This window comes from Podarcis gaigeae, assembly GCF_964106915.1.
Source record: "Podarcis gaigeae genome assembly, chromosome: 3".
Lineage (NCBI taxonomy): Eukaryota > Metazoa > Chordata > Lepidosauria > Squamata > Lacertidae > Podarcis > Podarcis gaigeae.
In genome coordinates, this window is record NC_139680.1 from 2,684,098 (window position 1) to 2,702,575 (window position 18,478).

General features: G+C 44.1%; 1 protein-coding gene across 4 annotated transcripts in view; it reads left to right on the forward strand.

The window, feature by feature from the left end:
• The window catches only part of PELI1 (pellino E3 ubiquitin protein ligase 1), an 84,245-nt gene that overhangs the window by 44,285 nt on the left and 21,482 nt on the right, over positions 1-18,478 (forward strand). The window contains exon 2 of one of the 4 annotated variants that reach the window (XM_083730455.1): positions 8,479-8,560. The exons of 2 other annotated variants lie outside the window; for them this stretch is intronic. In XM_083730455.1, the coding sequence (XP_083586581.1) occupies positions 8,503-8,560 (58 nt within the window). In that variant the 5' untranslated portion in view covers positions 8,479-8,502. Of the gene's footprint in view, positions 1-8,380; positions 8,561-18,478 lie in introns of those variants that run through there. One more of the 4 variants, XM_083730454.1, reaches the window with a different exon arrangement.

Genomic DNA, 18,478 nt, shown 5'->3' on the forward strand with positions numbered 1-18,478 from the left:
TAGGCCTTGCCTCCTGGGCAGTTGCTGAAGAAGGAGTAGGTGGTGAAAGCCTGGTGGAGTAAGAATTGGGGGGCTGATGGTCCACACACTGCATTGGATCATTTACATTGCAAGTGATTGTAGGTTGTTGGAATCTCTCATAAGGTCAAATGTGAAAATAGTCTAGTGCTGGCCATTGTAGGAAGCTTAGACAGAACTAGGCATACTTATGATTATGATTATTTGATTGATTTTATATACCACCCTATACCCGGAGGTCTCAGGACACTCTTTAGCATCCTTATTCTCTTTGCTTTTAGTCCCAACTCAAGTGCTCTTAAAAATATGAACTTGTGGTTTGGTCACTTGGAGGTGCAAAATTTGTGTACTATCATTTAAGAATAAATTTGCTGCTTTTGTACTGACCCTTTTACAGCCAAATAGTGTTAACATCTCATATTTGTTTGGTTACAACTATAAAAGAAACAAGTAGATTTGCCCTGTCTTTGCATATAAACCATGAGATCACTAGCTTAGAGTGTTTTTAACCGTTTCTACAATACTTTCTAGAAAATTTTGTATTATTGATACATTTGTAGCCCTGGAATCCTTTAGCAGAAAGGGTGGGATATACAGTGGTACCTTGGTTTAAGAACAGCTTAGTTTATGAACAACTTGGGTTAAGAACGCTGCAAACCCGGAAGTAGGTGTTTTGGTTTGTGAACTTTGCCTTGGAATAAGAACATGTTTCGCTTCTTGTTGAGTGTGTTCCTTTTGCAAATTGAGTCCCCCGCTGCTATGGGAAAGCATGCCTTGGTTTAAGAACGCTTTGGTTTAAGAACGGACTTCCGGAATGGGTTAAGTTCGAAAACCCAGGTACCACTGTAAACAGAATTATTAGTAATGAAATGAAATTGTTAATTAATTTACATTCATAACCGGGAGTACATGCTTAGTTCAACCCTGATGTTTTAAAATGGTGGTCCTACTGGATCAAATTCCCAGCAGGTAAAATCCTAGGGAGCCAAACTAGTGCCATATCAGGGACTAATAGGAGCTCAAGAGGCAGATGCCTAGTTGCCTGTGGCCTCCATTGGAATATAAGAACTGGGATCAAAGTTGACATTCCATATTAGACGAATAGCACTGCATTTTATTGCACAGTGAAGCTTGCTGAACTGGTACCTGACTATGTATTGCAAATCATATAATTTGTTTTCAAGTAATGCTGGTTAGGCTTGTTGAGCAGTGGGTCAGCATTGCAGAGGGTGTTAGCAGAGAAGGCAACATAGCAGCCTGTTTTTGTAGTTAGCTAGGTCATAGATGATAGGTTTAAGGAGGTTTTTAAGCTGCTCTGCTGAGAAGGTGAATGTTGCTGGACACCGTGTAACATAACTTCCTAGCAAATGAAACAGATTTGCACTGAAGGTTTTAGAAGAGAATAAGAAAGAGGATAGCCAGTGCATGAAAGATCCTCTTCTCAGATTCCTGGATACTTTGGCATTCTTAATGGATATCTAAATTTCCACCTCTCGTTACAAAAAATGCTTGAGGAATACAGTGGTACCTTGGTTCTCAAACTTAATCCGTTCCGGAAGTCTGTTTCAAAACCAAAGTGTTCCAAAACCAAGGTGCGCTTTCCCATAGAAAGTAATGCAAAATGGGTTAATCCATTCAAGACTTTTAAAAACAACCCCTAAAACAGCAATTTAACATGAATTTTACTATCTATCGAGAGCATTGATCCATAAAATGAAAGCAATAAACTGCAATCTACCCAGTATCAAAAACTGGCAATGATCTACCCATTGTCATTGGAGGGATGAGGAGTGCATGCGGGGTGCGTGTGTGGAAGGAGGTGGCTAACTGGACATGGGAGGGGAAAGTTTAAAGGGGGGAGGAAAGGGAAGCAAAAGTTCTCTCCCCCCCCCCTCAAGCCAGCCCTTCTGGATCCCCCACCCACCCAGCGCCCTTCTTCACCTTCTTCAGGGCTGGCATGAGCAGCCCCTGCCACTTGGGCATGTTCTCCTCGGTGAACTTGTACTGCAGCGGCGGCGCCTGCATCCTGCCTGTGCCATCCCATGCCCTGTGAGGGGAAAAGTGGCAGCAGTCACTGCTGAGGCCGAGCCACTTGCCATTGATCCGGGACCTGGAGCGGCAGCCGCGGGTGACATCTGGAACTGGAGGGGGGCAGAGGCAGCAGGAGTTGCTGGAGGTGGTTGCTGCTACAGTGGCAGTTGTGGAGGGACGCAGCGTTGGGGGGAGACGGCAACATCCCTTGCCCGCATGCTTGCTGCCCAGCCCGGCCTTCCCTGGGACACGGCACCGCTGGGCAGCCTTTCCCTCGCCCTGACTGAACGTGGCAAGCAGGGCAGAGGGTGGCAGAAAGGGTGACGAGGGGAAGCTTTGAATTCTCGGTTGGCGCAAGCGGGGGGGAGGGGCTGTTCTTCCCTTGCCCGGACGTTTACAACTGCTGGCAAGTGGCACTAAAAACAGAAATGTGGCACTCAAACTGGAGCATGTTTGGCTTCTGAAAAAAGTTTGCAAACCAGAACACTTACTTCCAGGTTTGTGGTGTTTGGGTTCCAAAGCCATTCAAGAACCAAGGTACCACTATAGAAAAGCTTTGGAGGAGAGTTAAAATAGTATTGGTTTGTTTTGAAAGATTTGTATATTCAAATGGGTTTCATTTTTCTTTTGGAAGGCTGTGTTTTAGTTAACAATTCCAAGGTAAGGACATCATGTATTAAAGACTGCTTACCTTTCTGCTGTAAGGGACGCAGGTGGCGCTGTGGGTAAAACCTCAGTGCCTAGGACTTGCCAATCGTATGGTCGGCGGTTCGAATCCCCGCGGCAGGGTGATCTCCCGTCTTTCGGTCCCAGCTCCTGCCCACCTAGCAGTTCGAAAGCACCCCTAAGTGCAAGTAGCGGGAAGGTAAACAGCGTTTCCGTGTGCTGTGCTGCTGTCGGCTCGCCAGAGCAGCTTCGTCACGCTGGCCACATGACCCCGAAGTGTCTCCGGACAGCGCTGGCCCCCGGCCTCTTAAGTGAGATGGGCGCACAACCCTAGAGTCGGACATGACTGGCCTGTACGGGCAGGGGTACCTTTACCTTTCTGCTGTAGATGATGATGATGAATAATTTTATTATTTGTGCATCAGGAAAAGCTTTCTGACAGTAAGGACATCCTCAGGAGGTTGTGAACTCTCCTTCCTTCCTTTTAAGAAGAGGTTGGATAGCCGTCTGTCATGAATGCTTTAGCTGAGATTCCTCCATTGCAACTCATCTAACTAGGTTGCTTCAGCCACTCTGGGCTCCTTAGTCTCAATGTTGCTCTTCTCAGGGCTGGGCGATAACTGCTTTACAACATCGTAATGTACCACCAACTAAACACCACAATATGGTGGTATATCACAATGTCGGAAAGGAACCCAAGTCAAAGCAGCAGCAGATGAGGCAGGTATGCGAACACTCTCTTCATAAGCTTGCCTCATCTGCAGCCTTGGCACCTGCGAGGTGGGGGAGCGAGCAGGCTGCCTTTCCCTCCCCGAGATGGAAGAAGCAGCCCATTCACACCTCCCCGCACCCGTCCCAAGGCAAGTGGGACTGGCGAGGCTCAGCTGGGGGTAGGAGGGCTTCTTTGAGCCTTCTTGCCCCCTGGCTGAGCGAGCCCCATGTCCCACTGGTGAGCTGGAGGGACTGGGGGCGGGGAGGTCCTTGTTGAAGCAGAGAGAGGAACAAGCTGTATTAAGCCTTGCCAGTCCAGCTTGTTTCTGCCTCTGCAGCAGGATGAGGGCAGACTGTGATGGCAGTTTCACTCAGCAGTATGTTGCTGGTGAAACTTCCACTGCTTCTGAGTCCCTCTGCCTCCAGGGCTGGCTGCAGCTTGTTTTCCCCTCAGCGCACTGGGCCCTGGGAGCAGAGGGACTCAGGAGGCGGTGGTTTCACCAGCAATGTACCACTGATTGAAGCAGCCATCACAGTCTGCCCCTAATGCTGGTCCTGGGTGATATATGGATATGTTGCACAGATCTACTTGGTACTGAGGAGGACCAAACCAGCAGCCACCACACTTCTTAGCATATTAGAATAGTGTTGCAGTACAAAAACATACCTACCAGATGTGCTCTTTTTTACAAGGCAGCCATTGGTGCTGATCAAGTTGTTTTGATTTATTCCAGCCATTTTGCAGTTCTAGGACTCTAGGTGAAATGTTTGGTTCCAAACCTTCCTTTATTCATTTATTTGGCAAGCCTCAGTCACGTGTGGTGGACTCTGCAATTTTCTGGTGCCAGGACCAAGATTGTCCCTTTGAAAAACCTCACTGATTTAGCCTGACAAAGAACTAAATTGCTTTTGAATGTAAGTTTCAGAAGACTATCACAGAAAACACACACATTGCATAATACGCCATTCACTGCATGACATTAACCTCTGCAGTAGGATAGTGCCACATGAAACCTTCCTCTGTGGCTCTCCAGATGCTGTTGGGCTCCCAGCACCCATCAGCCCCTGCCAGCATGGTCAGTCACGTGGGATGATGGAAGTTGTAGTCCAGAGGGCTGCAAGCTACACATCCTGGTTGGAGCAGTGTATTCATAATGCACAAGTATATTAAACATGAAAGTACAATATGGAATAGTGAGTAGCTGCAAAAACATTTTATATACTAGTGAGCCAGAACCCAGAAACTGGAGCCAAAAGCCCAAATTTTGTCACATCAAATTGCTGTTTACAATAAACTTCATAAATCATGGAAATTTGTATTCTAATCAGACAAATTTTATTTATCAGGCACAGGTGGTATTCGGCATCAGCAGAATCATAAACTTCATTTTGGCGGCTGCTTGCTATCTTACTTGCAAATGGTGCAATATTAGAGCAAATAGAGGAATGGGACTTTATGGATTAGCAGCAAGGATATATGAAGACTAGTAAAATACATTTTAGGCTTACCTAAAACTTGCTGCCCTCAACTTCTAAGACTTAATTCTGCAAGCTGCCCCCTCCCCCCAAAACAAGTCTCATATGGAGACAGTCACTCACGGACACCCAAGTCTAGCACTCAGGATATAATTAATGTGGTGCTTGCAAGAGAACTAGAAACTTACTCCAGTCATTGTCCGTTTCGTGTGGGGGTTCTGTTCCTGGCCCCTGCACAAATCAGTGGAGCCCCACCCCAGTTAGGGCTCCCCTTTTAGTCATGCCCTTTTAGTGATTCTTTCGGGTGACTTGGGTTCAGCGCTGCATGCATGTACAATCGTACGTCATTCAGATGCGCGTTAATCAGTCATTGCCTGTAGTCTTTTGGAATGTATTTGATTTGGAAGTTCAAGCAAAAATAACTGATGTGAGTGTTAGAGTGATTTTACTTACAGGAACACCTTTGAAAGTTTACTCTGCTCCAAGCATGTCTAGTGCATTGGTGCAAGACCATTTTTTTAAAAAAGATATTTATTGAAGTTTCAAAAATTATATAAAAGAAAAACAATAATACAAACAAAACACAAACAAAAACAAGTATAATTTCAATCCCTTATTTTCTTATAACTTACTTCCCCGACCTCCTCGTACCTCCCCTTTCTGTATTCCAATTTCTAATTATTAATTCAGCAAATCCTCTCCCTTAATTTTCATTTAATTTTTAGCCTTTCTTTTCTTTTTACTTAATCATTACAGCTGAAAACCACTTAATTTCTAAACCAACATCGTTCTAACATTCATTAATTTTGCAATGTTTCCTAAGATAGTCCTTAAATTTCTTCCAATCTTCTTCCGCCGTCTCTCTTCCCTGGTCTCGGATTCTGCCGGTCATTTCTGACAGTCCCATATAGTCTATCACCTTCACCTGCCATTCTTCCAAGGTGGGTAGATCATGTGTCTTCCAATACTTTGTGATGAGTATTCTTGCTGCTGTTGTAGCATACATAAAGAATGTTCTATCCTTCTTTGGCACCAATTGGCCAACCATACCCAGGAGAAAAGCCTCTGGTTTCTTCAGGAAGGTATATTTAAATACCTTTTTCATTTCATTATATATCATTTCCCAGAAAGCCTTAATCTTTGGGCATGTCCACCAAAGGTGAAAGAATGTACCTTCAGTCTCTTTACATTTCCAGCATTTATTATCAGGCAAGTCATAAATTTTTGCAAGCTTGACTGGGGTCATGTACCACCTATAAATCATTTTCATAATATTTTCTTTTAAGGCATTACATGCCGTAAATTTCATACCGGTGGTCCACAACTGTTCCCAGTCAGCAAACATAATGTTATGACCAATATCTTGTGCCCACTTGATCATAGCTGATTTAACCGTTTCATCCTGCGTATTCCATTTCAACAGCAAGTTATACATTTTTGACAAATTCTTAGTTTGGGGTTCTAACAATTCTGTTTCCAATTTTGATTTTTCCACCTGGAAGCCAATCTTCCTGTCCAACTTGTAAGCCTCCATTATTTGATAATAATGAAGCCAGTCTCGCACTTTATCTTTTAATTTCTCAAAACTCTGCAATTTCAATTTATCCCCTTCTTGTTCCAGAATTTCCCAATATTTCAGCCATTTGGACTCCATATTGAGTCTTTTCCCAGCCTTTGCCTCCATTGGCGACAACCACCTTGGGGTTTTATTTTCCAACAAGTCTTTATATTTAATCCAGACATTATACAATGCTTTCCTGACAATATGGTTTTTAAAAGCTTTATGAGCTTTAACCTTGTCATACCACAAATATGCATGCCACCCAAAAATGTTGTTAAAGGTGCAAGACCATTCAAGGTGGTGTCAGATTTGGCTGCATTTCTTTGTTCTATCAAAGACATGAAAATTAAATGCTGATAAGATGAAACAAGCCAAGAATGATGTGGTAAGGTCCGATGGAGAGTAGGGTTGTATGCCTATTTGAAGTTGCAGGTAACTTTCCTTTTGTGAACATGAGTCATGGTTGTAAGACTCCTATTTGTTTTATAAATATAGGGGTTTGTGGTGGTGACGGCAGTTGAGAGCAGATCTATGGAAGTTTTTATCAGTTTTTTGTCTTCTTCGTACCTGGTGATAGCAGAGTTTTCATCAGAAGTCTCTGAAAGGTTCTTGGTCAGTATTGGTTTATCATCTGTTGAGATTCCTGCATTGCAAGGGTTGGACTAGATGACCCTTGGGATCCCTTCCAACTCTACAATTCTGTGATTCTAGTAGCTTTTTTCTCCACTTTTTGTGGGGGGGACAGACCTTGACAAATCTGATTATAGCAAGTCCACATTTTGCTCTTACCTTGGTTACAATGTGCCTAACTCACCAGTGCTTTTTCTCTAGTGTCTTGTGAATCTTGTGTGAAACAGAAGCTGCTTAGGTCAAAATAGAGCACTTGCTTCAAGGTCAGCACTGATTCCTAACTTGTGATGATTTTGTCTTAAATTCTTAAGACTTAAAATGTAGGCCTTGCATATTTTTGAGAACTGGACATCTGGATATAGGGCAAGATGTAGCCCAAATGTCATACTACCAATCTCTGAAAGCAGTTTCAACTTCAAGTATCCTTGGAGACTGCTTCTGAAAGTGATTGGCTCAATGTGTTCCTGGTTTGATACCATGGGGCATAACTGAGAAACACAGAAGGGCCCTGGAAAAAGGCACACTTCCGTCCTCCCCCCGTCCTCCCCCATCTGGACTCACCTTCACACTGGAGAGTGGTATGTCTGCATATACAGTACTGACCATCCCTGCCCTAAGGACATAAAGCATAAGGAGAGGCAGCTGGATCCGCCAATGGCCCATCTAGTTCAGTGTCTTCTTCTCACATTGGCCACCCAGATGCCCATGGGAAAACCTGCATAGCACTTGCAACGGGTATTCAGAAACATTACCTTTAGGGGTGACACCCTCAAGTCAGGTGTTTCTCTCTAAAAGTGGGTGGCCACAGCGTGTGCCTGTTTGCTGCAAGTCGTGTTGTAGCTCTGTTTCAAAACTGCCTGTGCTCGAGGCGTTTCTAACTGCTGCTGTTCTAATACCGCCTGCATGAGAAAGTCACCGATGATGTGGGAGGTGAAGAAAGCTAGTTGGTCTAGTAAATTCTAATTTTAAAAAAGCCCCATAGTGTACCATATATTGGTACAGTTATGTAACACAGGCTGACAAGGAAATAGAACAGTCTCTCTGTCTCCCTCCCTCCAAACCTGACAAGCTTCTTGGGAATTCAGTATGTATTCCACACCCTCCCTCCACTTCCTTTTCTTCCTTTTGGAGTTTCTAGATACATTTTGGGAAGGTAAGCAAGATGCTAGCTCTGACTCCAGCCAATAGGATTGGGCTTCTGCCAAGAGCTTGCCTCTTTTGCGTAGCTGGGGCCCAGCCTCCTTTGCAAGTGGCGTGTATAACGCCAGTGACCAAAGTAAAAGAACAGGGAGGCAGGCGCACTCTAGCTTGGGAGCCAGCCGGCCACGTACCTGTGGATTGTGTGGAATTCACACTTCTCTTCCTTTCCCCTTCTTAATTTGAAGAGGTTGGCTTTCTCTCTCTTGTGAATGTCTCTCTGTGTGGAGGAGGCTGGGCCAACAGCACAAAGAACAGCCAGGCTCGCTGGTAAGTGCTTCAGTCCAAGTCTCTTTGTTGTAATATCTTGTTTCTGTCTCCGGAAGATATATTTTTTTTGAATGCACAAAGGATAGCTTAAACATATATTGTAAGATTAGCTAAAAGGTGACTTGACAACAGATACCTGTTTAATGTGTGCGTCTCCCCCCCCCCCTTTCTTGTCTTTACCAGAATAAAATGTTTTGTATGTGGTTGGCTACACAATCCTGGCATGTTCTGAAAAGTAAATCCCATCAAAATAAATAAAATTGGGCCATGGATTCTAAGTGGATTTAGGTTTCGTGATTTCTATCTCATTTCTCATGTATGAGTGAGATTTCTAGCAGGGGGAAGCAATTTTCTAATGAAATGATTGCATACTGTAAGCTTGTTAGTATTCAGTAGCTTTTGGGGGAAAAGCATGTTTTAAAAATTGATTACTTTAGAAAAGGGTCTCTTAATATGTTTGTAAGAGAATCTGCTGTTACTGGTGAATTGGGAAGTATATAGCAGTTCTTTGTCTAGGCTGGTTATTTCAAAGGAATTTAAAAATGAATAAACATTGATCACAGGGAAACAAAGCAAATTGAGAACCATCATGTTACAGAACCCGTGAGATGTAATTCAGATATTACACCAGGTTCTTTTCTCTCTCTGAAGTTTACATTCCAGATCAAGCCTTGTACTCAGCATTTGAAGCATCTGTCTCTTTTTTACCCCGGAATGAATATCTGTCTAAATAGAATCATAGAATTGTAGAGTTGGAAGGGACCAAAAGGATCATCTAGTCCAACCCCTGGCAATGCAAGGCAGGAATCTTTTGTCCAACGTGGAGCTCAGACCCCTCACAAACCTGAGATTGAGAGTCTCATATTCTATCCCAGTTTCTGGTAACTTCCCTTTCTCGACAGAATTGATGACTTTGCCACTGAATCCTTATAGCATTTCAAAAATCTAGGATGGTGAATGCCTACCTTTGAAATAGGCAGTATTTTGTGGGGGTGGAGTTTGAGAGAAGGGGAGGTGCCAAGATAAGTGGATAGGAAAAAGTGAGGAAGAATGGCAGAGGAGTATAAAATTGCTTGCTTTGTTTTAACAGCAGAGGCAGGATAGCATTGTGTGTGTGTCTAAGATGTTAACCAAGGATGGTTACACTCTTTGGAACTGGAGCTTTGAGTGATTTTACTTAGAGGGGGTTGCAATAACAATTGAGTCATTTTCAGTCATCAACCCTGCTAACAATCATCTCAGAAACCCTTGTGTCACTGCCATAAATGTTATACCTCATTTGTAAGGCACCCATTTCAGGTAATTAGGTGACAGGAGCACAAGAACCACAATCATATTTGCACATGTATAGAGAGAAGGCAGAATAAAAATCTGGCAGATTTAAAAATCTAGCTTTTGGCTGTGGGGGTTGTGATATATGTTAATAGTGCACAATGTTTGGGTTTGTTAGCTGCCATGACTTTCTTTTGAAAATTGGGCAGGATGTAAGTTGTTGTTGTTTTTAAATTGTTTTAGCACTATGTAGTCATATCATACTCTGTTGAAATATGACTTATTAGGGAAGTGATCTGATTGATTGGGTTTATTATATTTCTATGGCACTTTACATTCAAATGAATTTCAAATGAATTTCATTCGAAAGGTAAAGGTCAAGGGACCCCTGACCGTTAGGTCCAGTTGTGGATGACTGTGGGGTTGCGGCGCTCATCTTGCTTTATTGGCCGAGGGAGCTGGCGTACAGCTTCCAGGTCATGTGGCCGCTTCTGGCAAACCAGAGCAGCACACGGAAATGCCATTTAGCTCCATAAAGGTAAAGGAGCCCTGACAGTTGAGTCCAGTCGCAAATGACTCCGGGGTTGCAGCGCTCATCTTGCTTTACTGGCCGAGGGAGCCAACATTTGTCTGCAGACAGTTTTTCCGGGTCATGTGGCCAGCATGACTAAGCCGCTTCTGGAGAAACCAAAGCAGTGCACGGAAACGCCGTTTACCTTCCCACCAGAGTGGTACCTATTTATGTACTTGCACTTTGACGTGCTTTCGAACTACTAGGTGGGCAGGAGCAGGGACCGAGCAACGGGAGCTCACCCCATTGCGGGGATTCGAACTGCCGACCTTCCGATCGGCAAGCCCAAGGGACTCAGTGGTTTAGACCACAGCACCACCCGTGTCCATAGCTACTGATAAACCCATCCTCCATGAATGTTTTAACCCTTCTTTAAAAGGGTATGCATACACCCCCATATATACACACTAGCACCACGATCCCAGAAATAAAATGTTTTGCATTTATATCCTACTTTTTTCTCCAACAAGCTCAAGGCAGCAGACGTGGTTCTTGCACTCCTCAATTTATCCTCACAACAGCCCTGTGAGGTAGTTTAAGCTGAGAGATTGTGATTGGTCACCCAATGAGTTTAATGGCTGAAGGGGGATTTGAACTGTGGTATCTCTGGTCCTAGTCCAGCACTCTAACCGCTACACAACACTGTTAAAAACTCATTGTACATATAGAGATATACATGCCAGCAAGGGTTCCTTTTGCTTTCCATGCCTATATCTGCACACACAGAGCTTTTTCTGACATTTTCTAAGTGGAAGTTCATTGACGTATGGTAGCGGTGCATGTGGCTAGTGACCAGCATGTGCCAACTTCAAACTGGGGACTCAGGAGTTTCAGTGTAACAAGTGTCATCCCTATTGATGTTTAGTATAACCTATGCATGTACAGTTGTACCTTGGAAGTCGAACGGAATCAGTTCTGGAAGTCCATTCGACTTCCAAAATGTTCAGAAACTAAAGCACAGCTTCTGATTGGCGGCAGGAAGTTTCTGCAGCCAATTCGAAGCCGCGGAAGCCCCGTCAGACATTCAGCTTCCAAAAATAGTTCACAAACTATTCCAAACACTTCCACAGTGAAGGCTGAGGGAAAGGATTCATTTAGCTTCTCTGCCATCTCCCTGTTCTCCTTCAATACTTCATTCAGACTTTTACGTTCTAAAAATCCTGCCTCCTTGACTGATTTCCTGCTTTTCATATATTTAAAGGAATATTCACTGATTCTGCACCTTCAATGATATGCTCCTAAAATTCCTGACTTGGTCATATTATTATCCAACTTCCTTTTTCAATTTCCCCCTGTTTCACAGGATGACTTCTTTTATTGCTTCATTCACACGGCTATTTAGCCACACTGGCATCCATTTGGACTTGTGTGAAACTTTCCTAATCTGAGCCTCTGTTATAGTGGTTTTAAATAGTGTTATAGACAAGACAAACATAGAAATTAATAAATGCTATGATTTTTGTTATTTGTGCTATGAAGGGAGAATGCAAGCTGCAAATGAATTCCTGGGCTGAGTTATGCAATCCAGCTTGGCTGGCTGAGGGAAGAGCAGACTGTTAGCACTACAAAATGGTGCTGATGGGCCACAGAAGGGTCATTTGGCCTGGGGAGTGAGATGTCACAAAGGTTGCCCAGGGTAACTGTGTGTTTGAGAGGGACAGGAAAAGGGGAGTGTTGAAAGAAGGGCTTCTGGGCAGAAGGAGGAGGAAGTAAGGCTGAGATCCATCTTGGAGGAGGAGATGAAAGGTTGCCTGCAGTGCCATGGGTCACGCTGTGAGCGCTGGACTACCTCCATGCAGACTGAAGGTGTAAATAGGTGAATAAACCATATTTATTAAGGCACGACAGTCTCCGCCGTGTCTTCTATTATCTAAAGGGGCACAGATCCTGTGTGTGTGCCTGTGACTCCACGCACTCTTGCCCCACTTGGCAAAGAAAGGGGCAGGCACCAGGGTTTCGTAACAATTTCTGAACATCTTAAAAATATATTATCTTCCTTTCTCCTTCAACTTGCTTTAAATTAAAACTCTCATATATTCCCTCCCAAAACTAAATGTGTTTTCCAGACAGCTTCCCACTCTTTTTTCCAATTTCAAAGTGGGTAAACAACAATTACATCACTATAACATGGGCCTGGATACCACTCAGTATTAAATCAAGTACTACCTTTCCTTTTGCTGGCTCTAAGACCAAGTAGTTTAAAGCTCAGTCATTTATTATATTACATGAGAAATGTCTCCCCACTGTGACCTGATCAATGAGTGTGATAATAAACACTTTTAAAAAGGCGTCCATTATCACAATACTTTGGTTATGAGAATCCACAGATCCACTAATTGGAGCCAGTTGCAAAAAGCACATGTGTAAAATTATAAGAAGTCTGAACCCAGGAATTTATTTTGAGTACTGAAACGGAATGGAGATCCCTGACTCAATCCTCCGTCCTCAATTTTCTTAACTTCAGCACAGTTTTTGTTGTTGCAATCATATTGGTGTTGCCCTTGTCACTTCTACTTTAATCCCCCCCCCCCTATATTTTACCAAAAGATACTATCTTAAAAACAAGACACTCGACCACGCAAAACTTGGCAGCCGTGGGGGCGGAGGGATAGAAGCAGTGTTTTTGCTACTGAATCCTACCCATGTTTGAACACCCATGACATCCCATGACACACGCAGGGGAAGCATGCTAAAGAGCTCCCCAAGTTGGTGGGTATAATGTCCGTGCATAAAGAGTTTCAGAATAATGCTTTCCACAGATCTTGAACAACAGGAATTTGCTTCAAGACCATATTTGGCCTATTTGCAAAGTAAAGTGGCATCACCACACAACAGTATCCCTACATCTACATGAAGAACCAAAGTAGCACATATGCCCCTTACACTAACTTGGCAAATATTCGCACAGAGCACACAAGGGGGAATTAAGAATATAAGGAGAGCTCTGTTGGATCAGGTCAAAACAGGAGGGCCACACAAGCAGGACCTGAGGGCAACAGCATTCTTCTCACTTGTGATACCCAGCAGCTGGAATTCAGAAGCAGACTTCCTCCGACTGGAGTGAAGCTTTGCGCTCAAATCACTGAACAGAGTGAAAGGTTATGAGTCTTGGGGGTGGGGAGAGTGTGTGTATGAACTCAGCAGTGTTCGGTTTATTTTTTGGTTGCTATTTTGTTCATGTTGTTGGTGTTCTGCAGATTATAAATGTTACAGTACCTTTGTGAATCCTATAATTTATCATTTGTAATTGTGCTGTTTAGCTTTTTTTTTTTAGTTGTTTTGCTGATGGTGCTTTATGGATTGTAATTGCTTTACTGACGATTTGTTAATTGTTCTATATGATTTGTGCTGTATTTGTGATGGTCTGTTCTGTTATTGTTATTTACTGTTTGTAAGCCAGGGACGCGGGTGGCGCTGTGGTCTAAACCACTGAACCCCTTGGGCTTGCCGATCAGAAGGTCGGCAGTTCGAATCCCCGCCATGACAGGGTAAGCTCCCGTTGCTCAGTCCCTGCTCCTGCCAACCTAGCAGTTCGAAAGCACGTCAGAGTGCAAGTAGATAAATAGGTACCGCTCCAGCGGGAAGGTAAACGGCGTTTCTGTACGCTGCTCTGGTTTGCCAGAAGCGGCTTAGTCATGCTGGCCACATGACCCGGAAGAACTGTCTGCGGACAAATGTCGGCTCCCTCAGCCAGTAAAGCAAGATGAGCGCTGCAACCCCAGAGTCGTTTGCGACTGGACTCAGCTGTCAGGGCTCCTTTACCTTTATGGAGCTAAAAGCAAACTGCCGCTTGAAAAGTACTTTATTGGGATTTTAATACAGTGGTGCCTCGCAAGACGAAATTAATTCGTTCCGTGAGGCTCTTCGTATAGCGGTTTTTTCGTCTTGCGAAGCAAGCCCATTGGCGGTTTAGCGGCTTTTAGTAATCAGCTGTTAACCGGCTTATCAGCGGATCAGCTGATAAGCGGTTTAGCGGCTTAGGAAAAGGGGGGGAAGGGGGGAAAAACCCGAAGGAACTCGCAATACTTTTTCGTCTTGCGAAGCAACCCCATAGGGAAATTCGTTTTGCGAAGCGCCTCCAAAACGGAAAACCCTTTCGTCTAGCAGGTTTTCCGTCTTGCGAGGCGTTCGTCTTGCGGGGCACCACTGTAACAGTAACAATAAACAATAGTGGAAATAAGAGAGGTTAGAACAAGAATTAAAATGAAAGTACAACAGTTCTGAAAAGTAGACATATCATGTATAAAACTAATTGGAACAAAACATACTTCTAACAACTTATGTCTATCTCAGTTGCACTTTTGGTCTCTAGATTACAAACAATTCTGTATGTATTTTCAGTGAGTAAGTTGGAAAGAAATGTCAAAATGCTGAGGGAAGGGATAGAAAGGAATGTTTTTCCATGCCAGTTTGCCAGGGATTTGCTAAGTCAGATGTTCAGACTCTGGGGCCATGAAGCAGAGGACGGCTGCTGCCTTCATGCCCTGATGGCAGGCTGGCCGCCAAGCTGCAAAATTCCCTGTGAGACACGCCCTCCCCCCAGTCAAATGAACACAACACATGTTTTGCTCCCTGCTTACAGTCTGTGTCAGTGGTGGTTTCTCCATAGGAACCAGTAGTTCTTATCTACAATACTGTAACTAACAGGACAATCCAACAGCTTTGCAATGGTGTAAATCTTAACTCAATGACACAATGGTGGAAGGTCCATTGGATCATCCCATCCTGATATCTATTCCTGCTGCCTGATGAAAATTGTGTGGCCAAAATTGGTACCTCTCAAGCACTGGACTTCTCCAGTTTTCACCAAGTTTACCTGTTGAGCTCAACTTGGCTGGTTGCTTAAGATGCTTCGTTTACACTGCAGTCAATAGCACTTGTAGTATAGACTTTTAGTACTGACTACTGTTAGCCCATAGAGGAAGGAGAACATCTCCTGGTGCCATGTGGTATTATTATTGTTTGGTTGTTTGTGGTTTCAGGGTATACACATGGCTTTAAAAAAAGGAATAGAAAGCAGGATACTACCCCCCCCCCCGAACGTCCCTGTGCTGTGCCAAACGCAGACTCTGGTTTGTGCTTGTCCTAGCCAGCAAGGAATCTCCAAAAGCTAAAGTTCTCTGTCCTTAAATGGCCTCTTGCTCTATCTGCATCCCTGGTGTTGCTAAATTCTTACACTGAGATTCAGTGTTTGTTCTCTCTATTTAGGAAAATACCACAAGACAGGCCCAATCTTCATTGCCTGCAAGGTCTTCCCTTCTCTCAATTTATAGCAGCTGCAGCACAATCTGCAAGGGTTGTGCTCAAAAGTAAAAGCAGGGCCCAATTGCCCGTGGAAACAGAAATTTTGCATCCATTGTAATGTGTTAGCATGGGTGACAAAGCATTACCTGCCTGAAGGTGAAGTAGAGGTGGCCCTAGCCCCAAATAAGGTGTGTTAATATAGTTTGGGCAGTTTAAATATGTAAATGGAGCACATTCAGCCTTTGTGTAATTTGTGTCCATACTGTCCCTGACATTGCCTGTCATTTAAGTGCTTTTTAACGCACACACCTAATGTGTCTCATTCTCCCCCACCCCAGTTGATCCATCTGCACTTCCTTCCCACCCAACTGCAAATTTGTGCCCAACTGCACCTGCCCCCCCCCCCGGCAAGGAACTATGTAGGTAGAAGTGCCACAGAGGCACACTTTCAGTTAAAGGTATATGGTAATAGCACACTGCTGACTTTAAAATAGCCACCTTGTGCAAAAAGATACATGTAATTCTGTGACATTGTGTGTGGGAAGCTGAGAACATCACAGATAATACGTAGGATGGTGTTGTGATTTCCTCAGAGTAGGATCATCTGTTGCTTTTGCATAACAGCAAAATGTTCCCGGGTTAATAGACTTTATATAGGTTTTGTGTTTGGCCTCAACCTCTAAAGCAGGGGTGAATAATAGGATCTGGCCAACCCTCCATAGGTCACTTGGACAGGAGAGTGGGACTGCCCACCTGTCAGTCATGGGGCATCTTTTAATGTCAGGAGATTCAAGCTGCAAACTCTGTCTGCAAAGGAGGAATCAGTAGCACTCGCTCACCCATGTGCTCCCTTCTTTTCCTCCTTTGCAATGGAAAAAGACAAATCAATGTCAAACTAGGATGGGCAAGGTAAGATAGGATTCCAACTTGCTTCTGGGCCCCTTTATGTTGTTTAGGTGCCTCTTTTGTATCAGTGGGATAAACTAATGCAAGTTGATCTATATAAACCAGGCTAAAGTTGCATGCTGGTGTTTGAATCCCTGGTGAGTGGTTTGACATGCACACACATTGTCTGGCAAACTTTGTTCAGTGCATGGACCTAATGTAGGCTCCATTGAGAGAGAGATTCCCTCAATTTGTCAGGCCATTCCCTACTTTTGAAACTGTTTTATGATATGGCACTTTGCAGACACTATGAGAGAGAAAGGAAACCTGCTTCACCAGAGTCATTACTGTGATTTTTAAATACAAGTGCAGCAGTTCTGTTTGAGTTAACCTCTTGCTCCAGCTACCTCAGCATTCCTGTATGCTCTGCAGTGGTGGCCATCTGCTAATAAACAGATCAAGTAGGCCATTGTGTGATAGAGACCACTTGGATCACTTAGCCTGGATGTTACAGATTTCTCTCAGGTCCATGAATTTCCCAAAACAGGTTGAACAGATTTAGCAGGAACAACCCTTAATGTAACGAACTGGCAATGGCAGCCCTTGGCATAGGTTTTGGGGGAGGGTTGTTCCCCAGCAAAAGGAGCACCTCAGTCCCAGTGCATTGCTTGTTGCTTCGGGAGCTTGGCCAAGTGGTGTAGGCTCACAATTGTAATGAAGAACAAACACACTTGCAAAGGATCTGCCAAGTCTTACAGGCTGTCTTGTTGCTATGCTAGGGCTTTGCATTCTTTTCTTGCCCCCTCATATGTGTGCGCTCAGAGTCTGCCAGATTCTGAATTAAGCAGCAGAATTGTACTGAATTATCAACTTTTAAAAAACAACAGCGTGGAAACTCAGTGTTGTCCGTTAGGAATTAGTAATTCCTTTAAATAGATATGTGATTGAATATTCCCTTGGCATATTGTTTTTGGCTGACAAAAGTGGGCCATGGGAGACTTTTTAGGTTCTAAGGATTTCAAATTAGTATGCTTCCAAAGGGAGAGAGGGTGAATTTGTGGTACTGGTGTCAAAGTTATACTTTCACTTCCACCTACTGCTGCTATCTTTTTAAACCTTGCCTAAAAAGGTAAAGGTAAAGGTACCCCTGCCCGTACGGGCCAGTCTTGACAGACTCTGGGGTTGTGCGCCCATCTCACTCAAGAGGCCAGGGGCCAGCGCTGTCCGGAGACACTTCCGGGTCACATGGCCAGCGTGACATCGCTGCTCTGGCGAGCCAGAGCCGCACACGGAAACGCCGTTTACCTTCCCGCTGGTAAGCGGTCCCTATTTATCTACTTGCACCCGGAGGTGCTTTCGAACTGCTAGGTTGGCAGACGCTGGGACCGAGCAGCGGGAGCGCACCCTGCCGCAGGGATTCGAACCTCCGACCTTTCGATCGGCAAGTCCTAGGCGCTGAGGCTTTAACCCACAGCGCCACCTGCGTCCCGAAACCTTGCCTACACTGGGTGAATTGAGGATGTTTCAACCTGAACTGTACAAGATGAATGTAACTTCAAAACTATGCCATACAAAGGCTTCTGAGGTGAGAACATGCAGGGTGCTTCTAAACAAAAGTGTTTGTGTGTGTGTGTGTGTGTGTGTGAGAGAGAGAGAGAGAGAGAGAGGAGAGAAGGGACAAGAGGAGAGAGAGTTTAAAAGAGAAGGACTTTCCAGGGCAGTGTTATGTGAACCAGATAATCAAAGAAGTAGAAAGGCTTGGTACAAGTGTCCAGTGTTGTGTAGTTCCATAAGCCAACCTCTCTTATCAAAGTGAAACCCTTGCCTGTTGCATGCTTAGTTCTTATGCAGTCAAATAGAATTATGTGAGTGGAGTTAAGCCCAATTCTTAAACCATTTAATAGCTTTTTAAGGAGGCAAAGCACCAGTAAACAAGATAACCAATT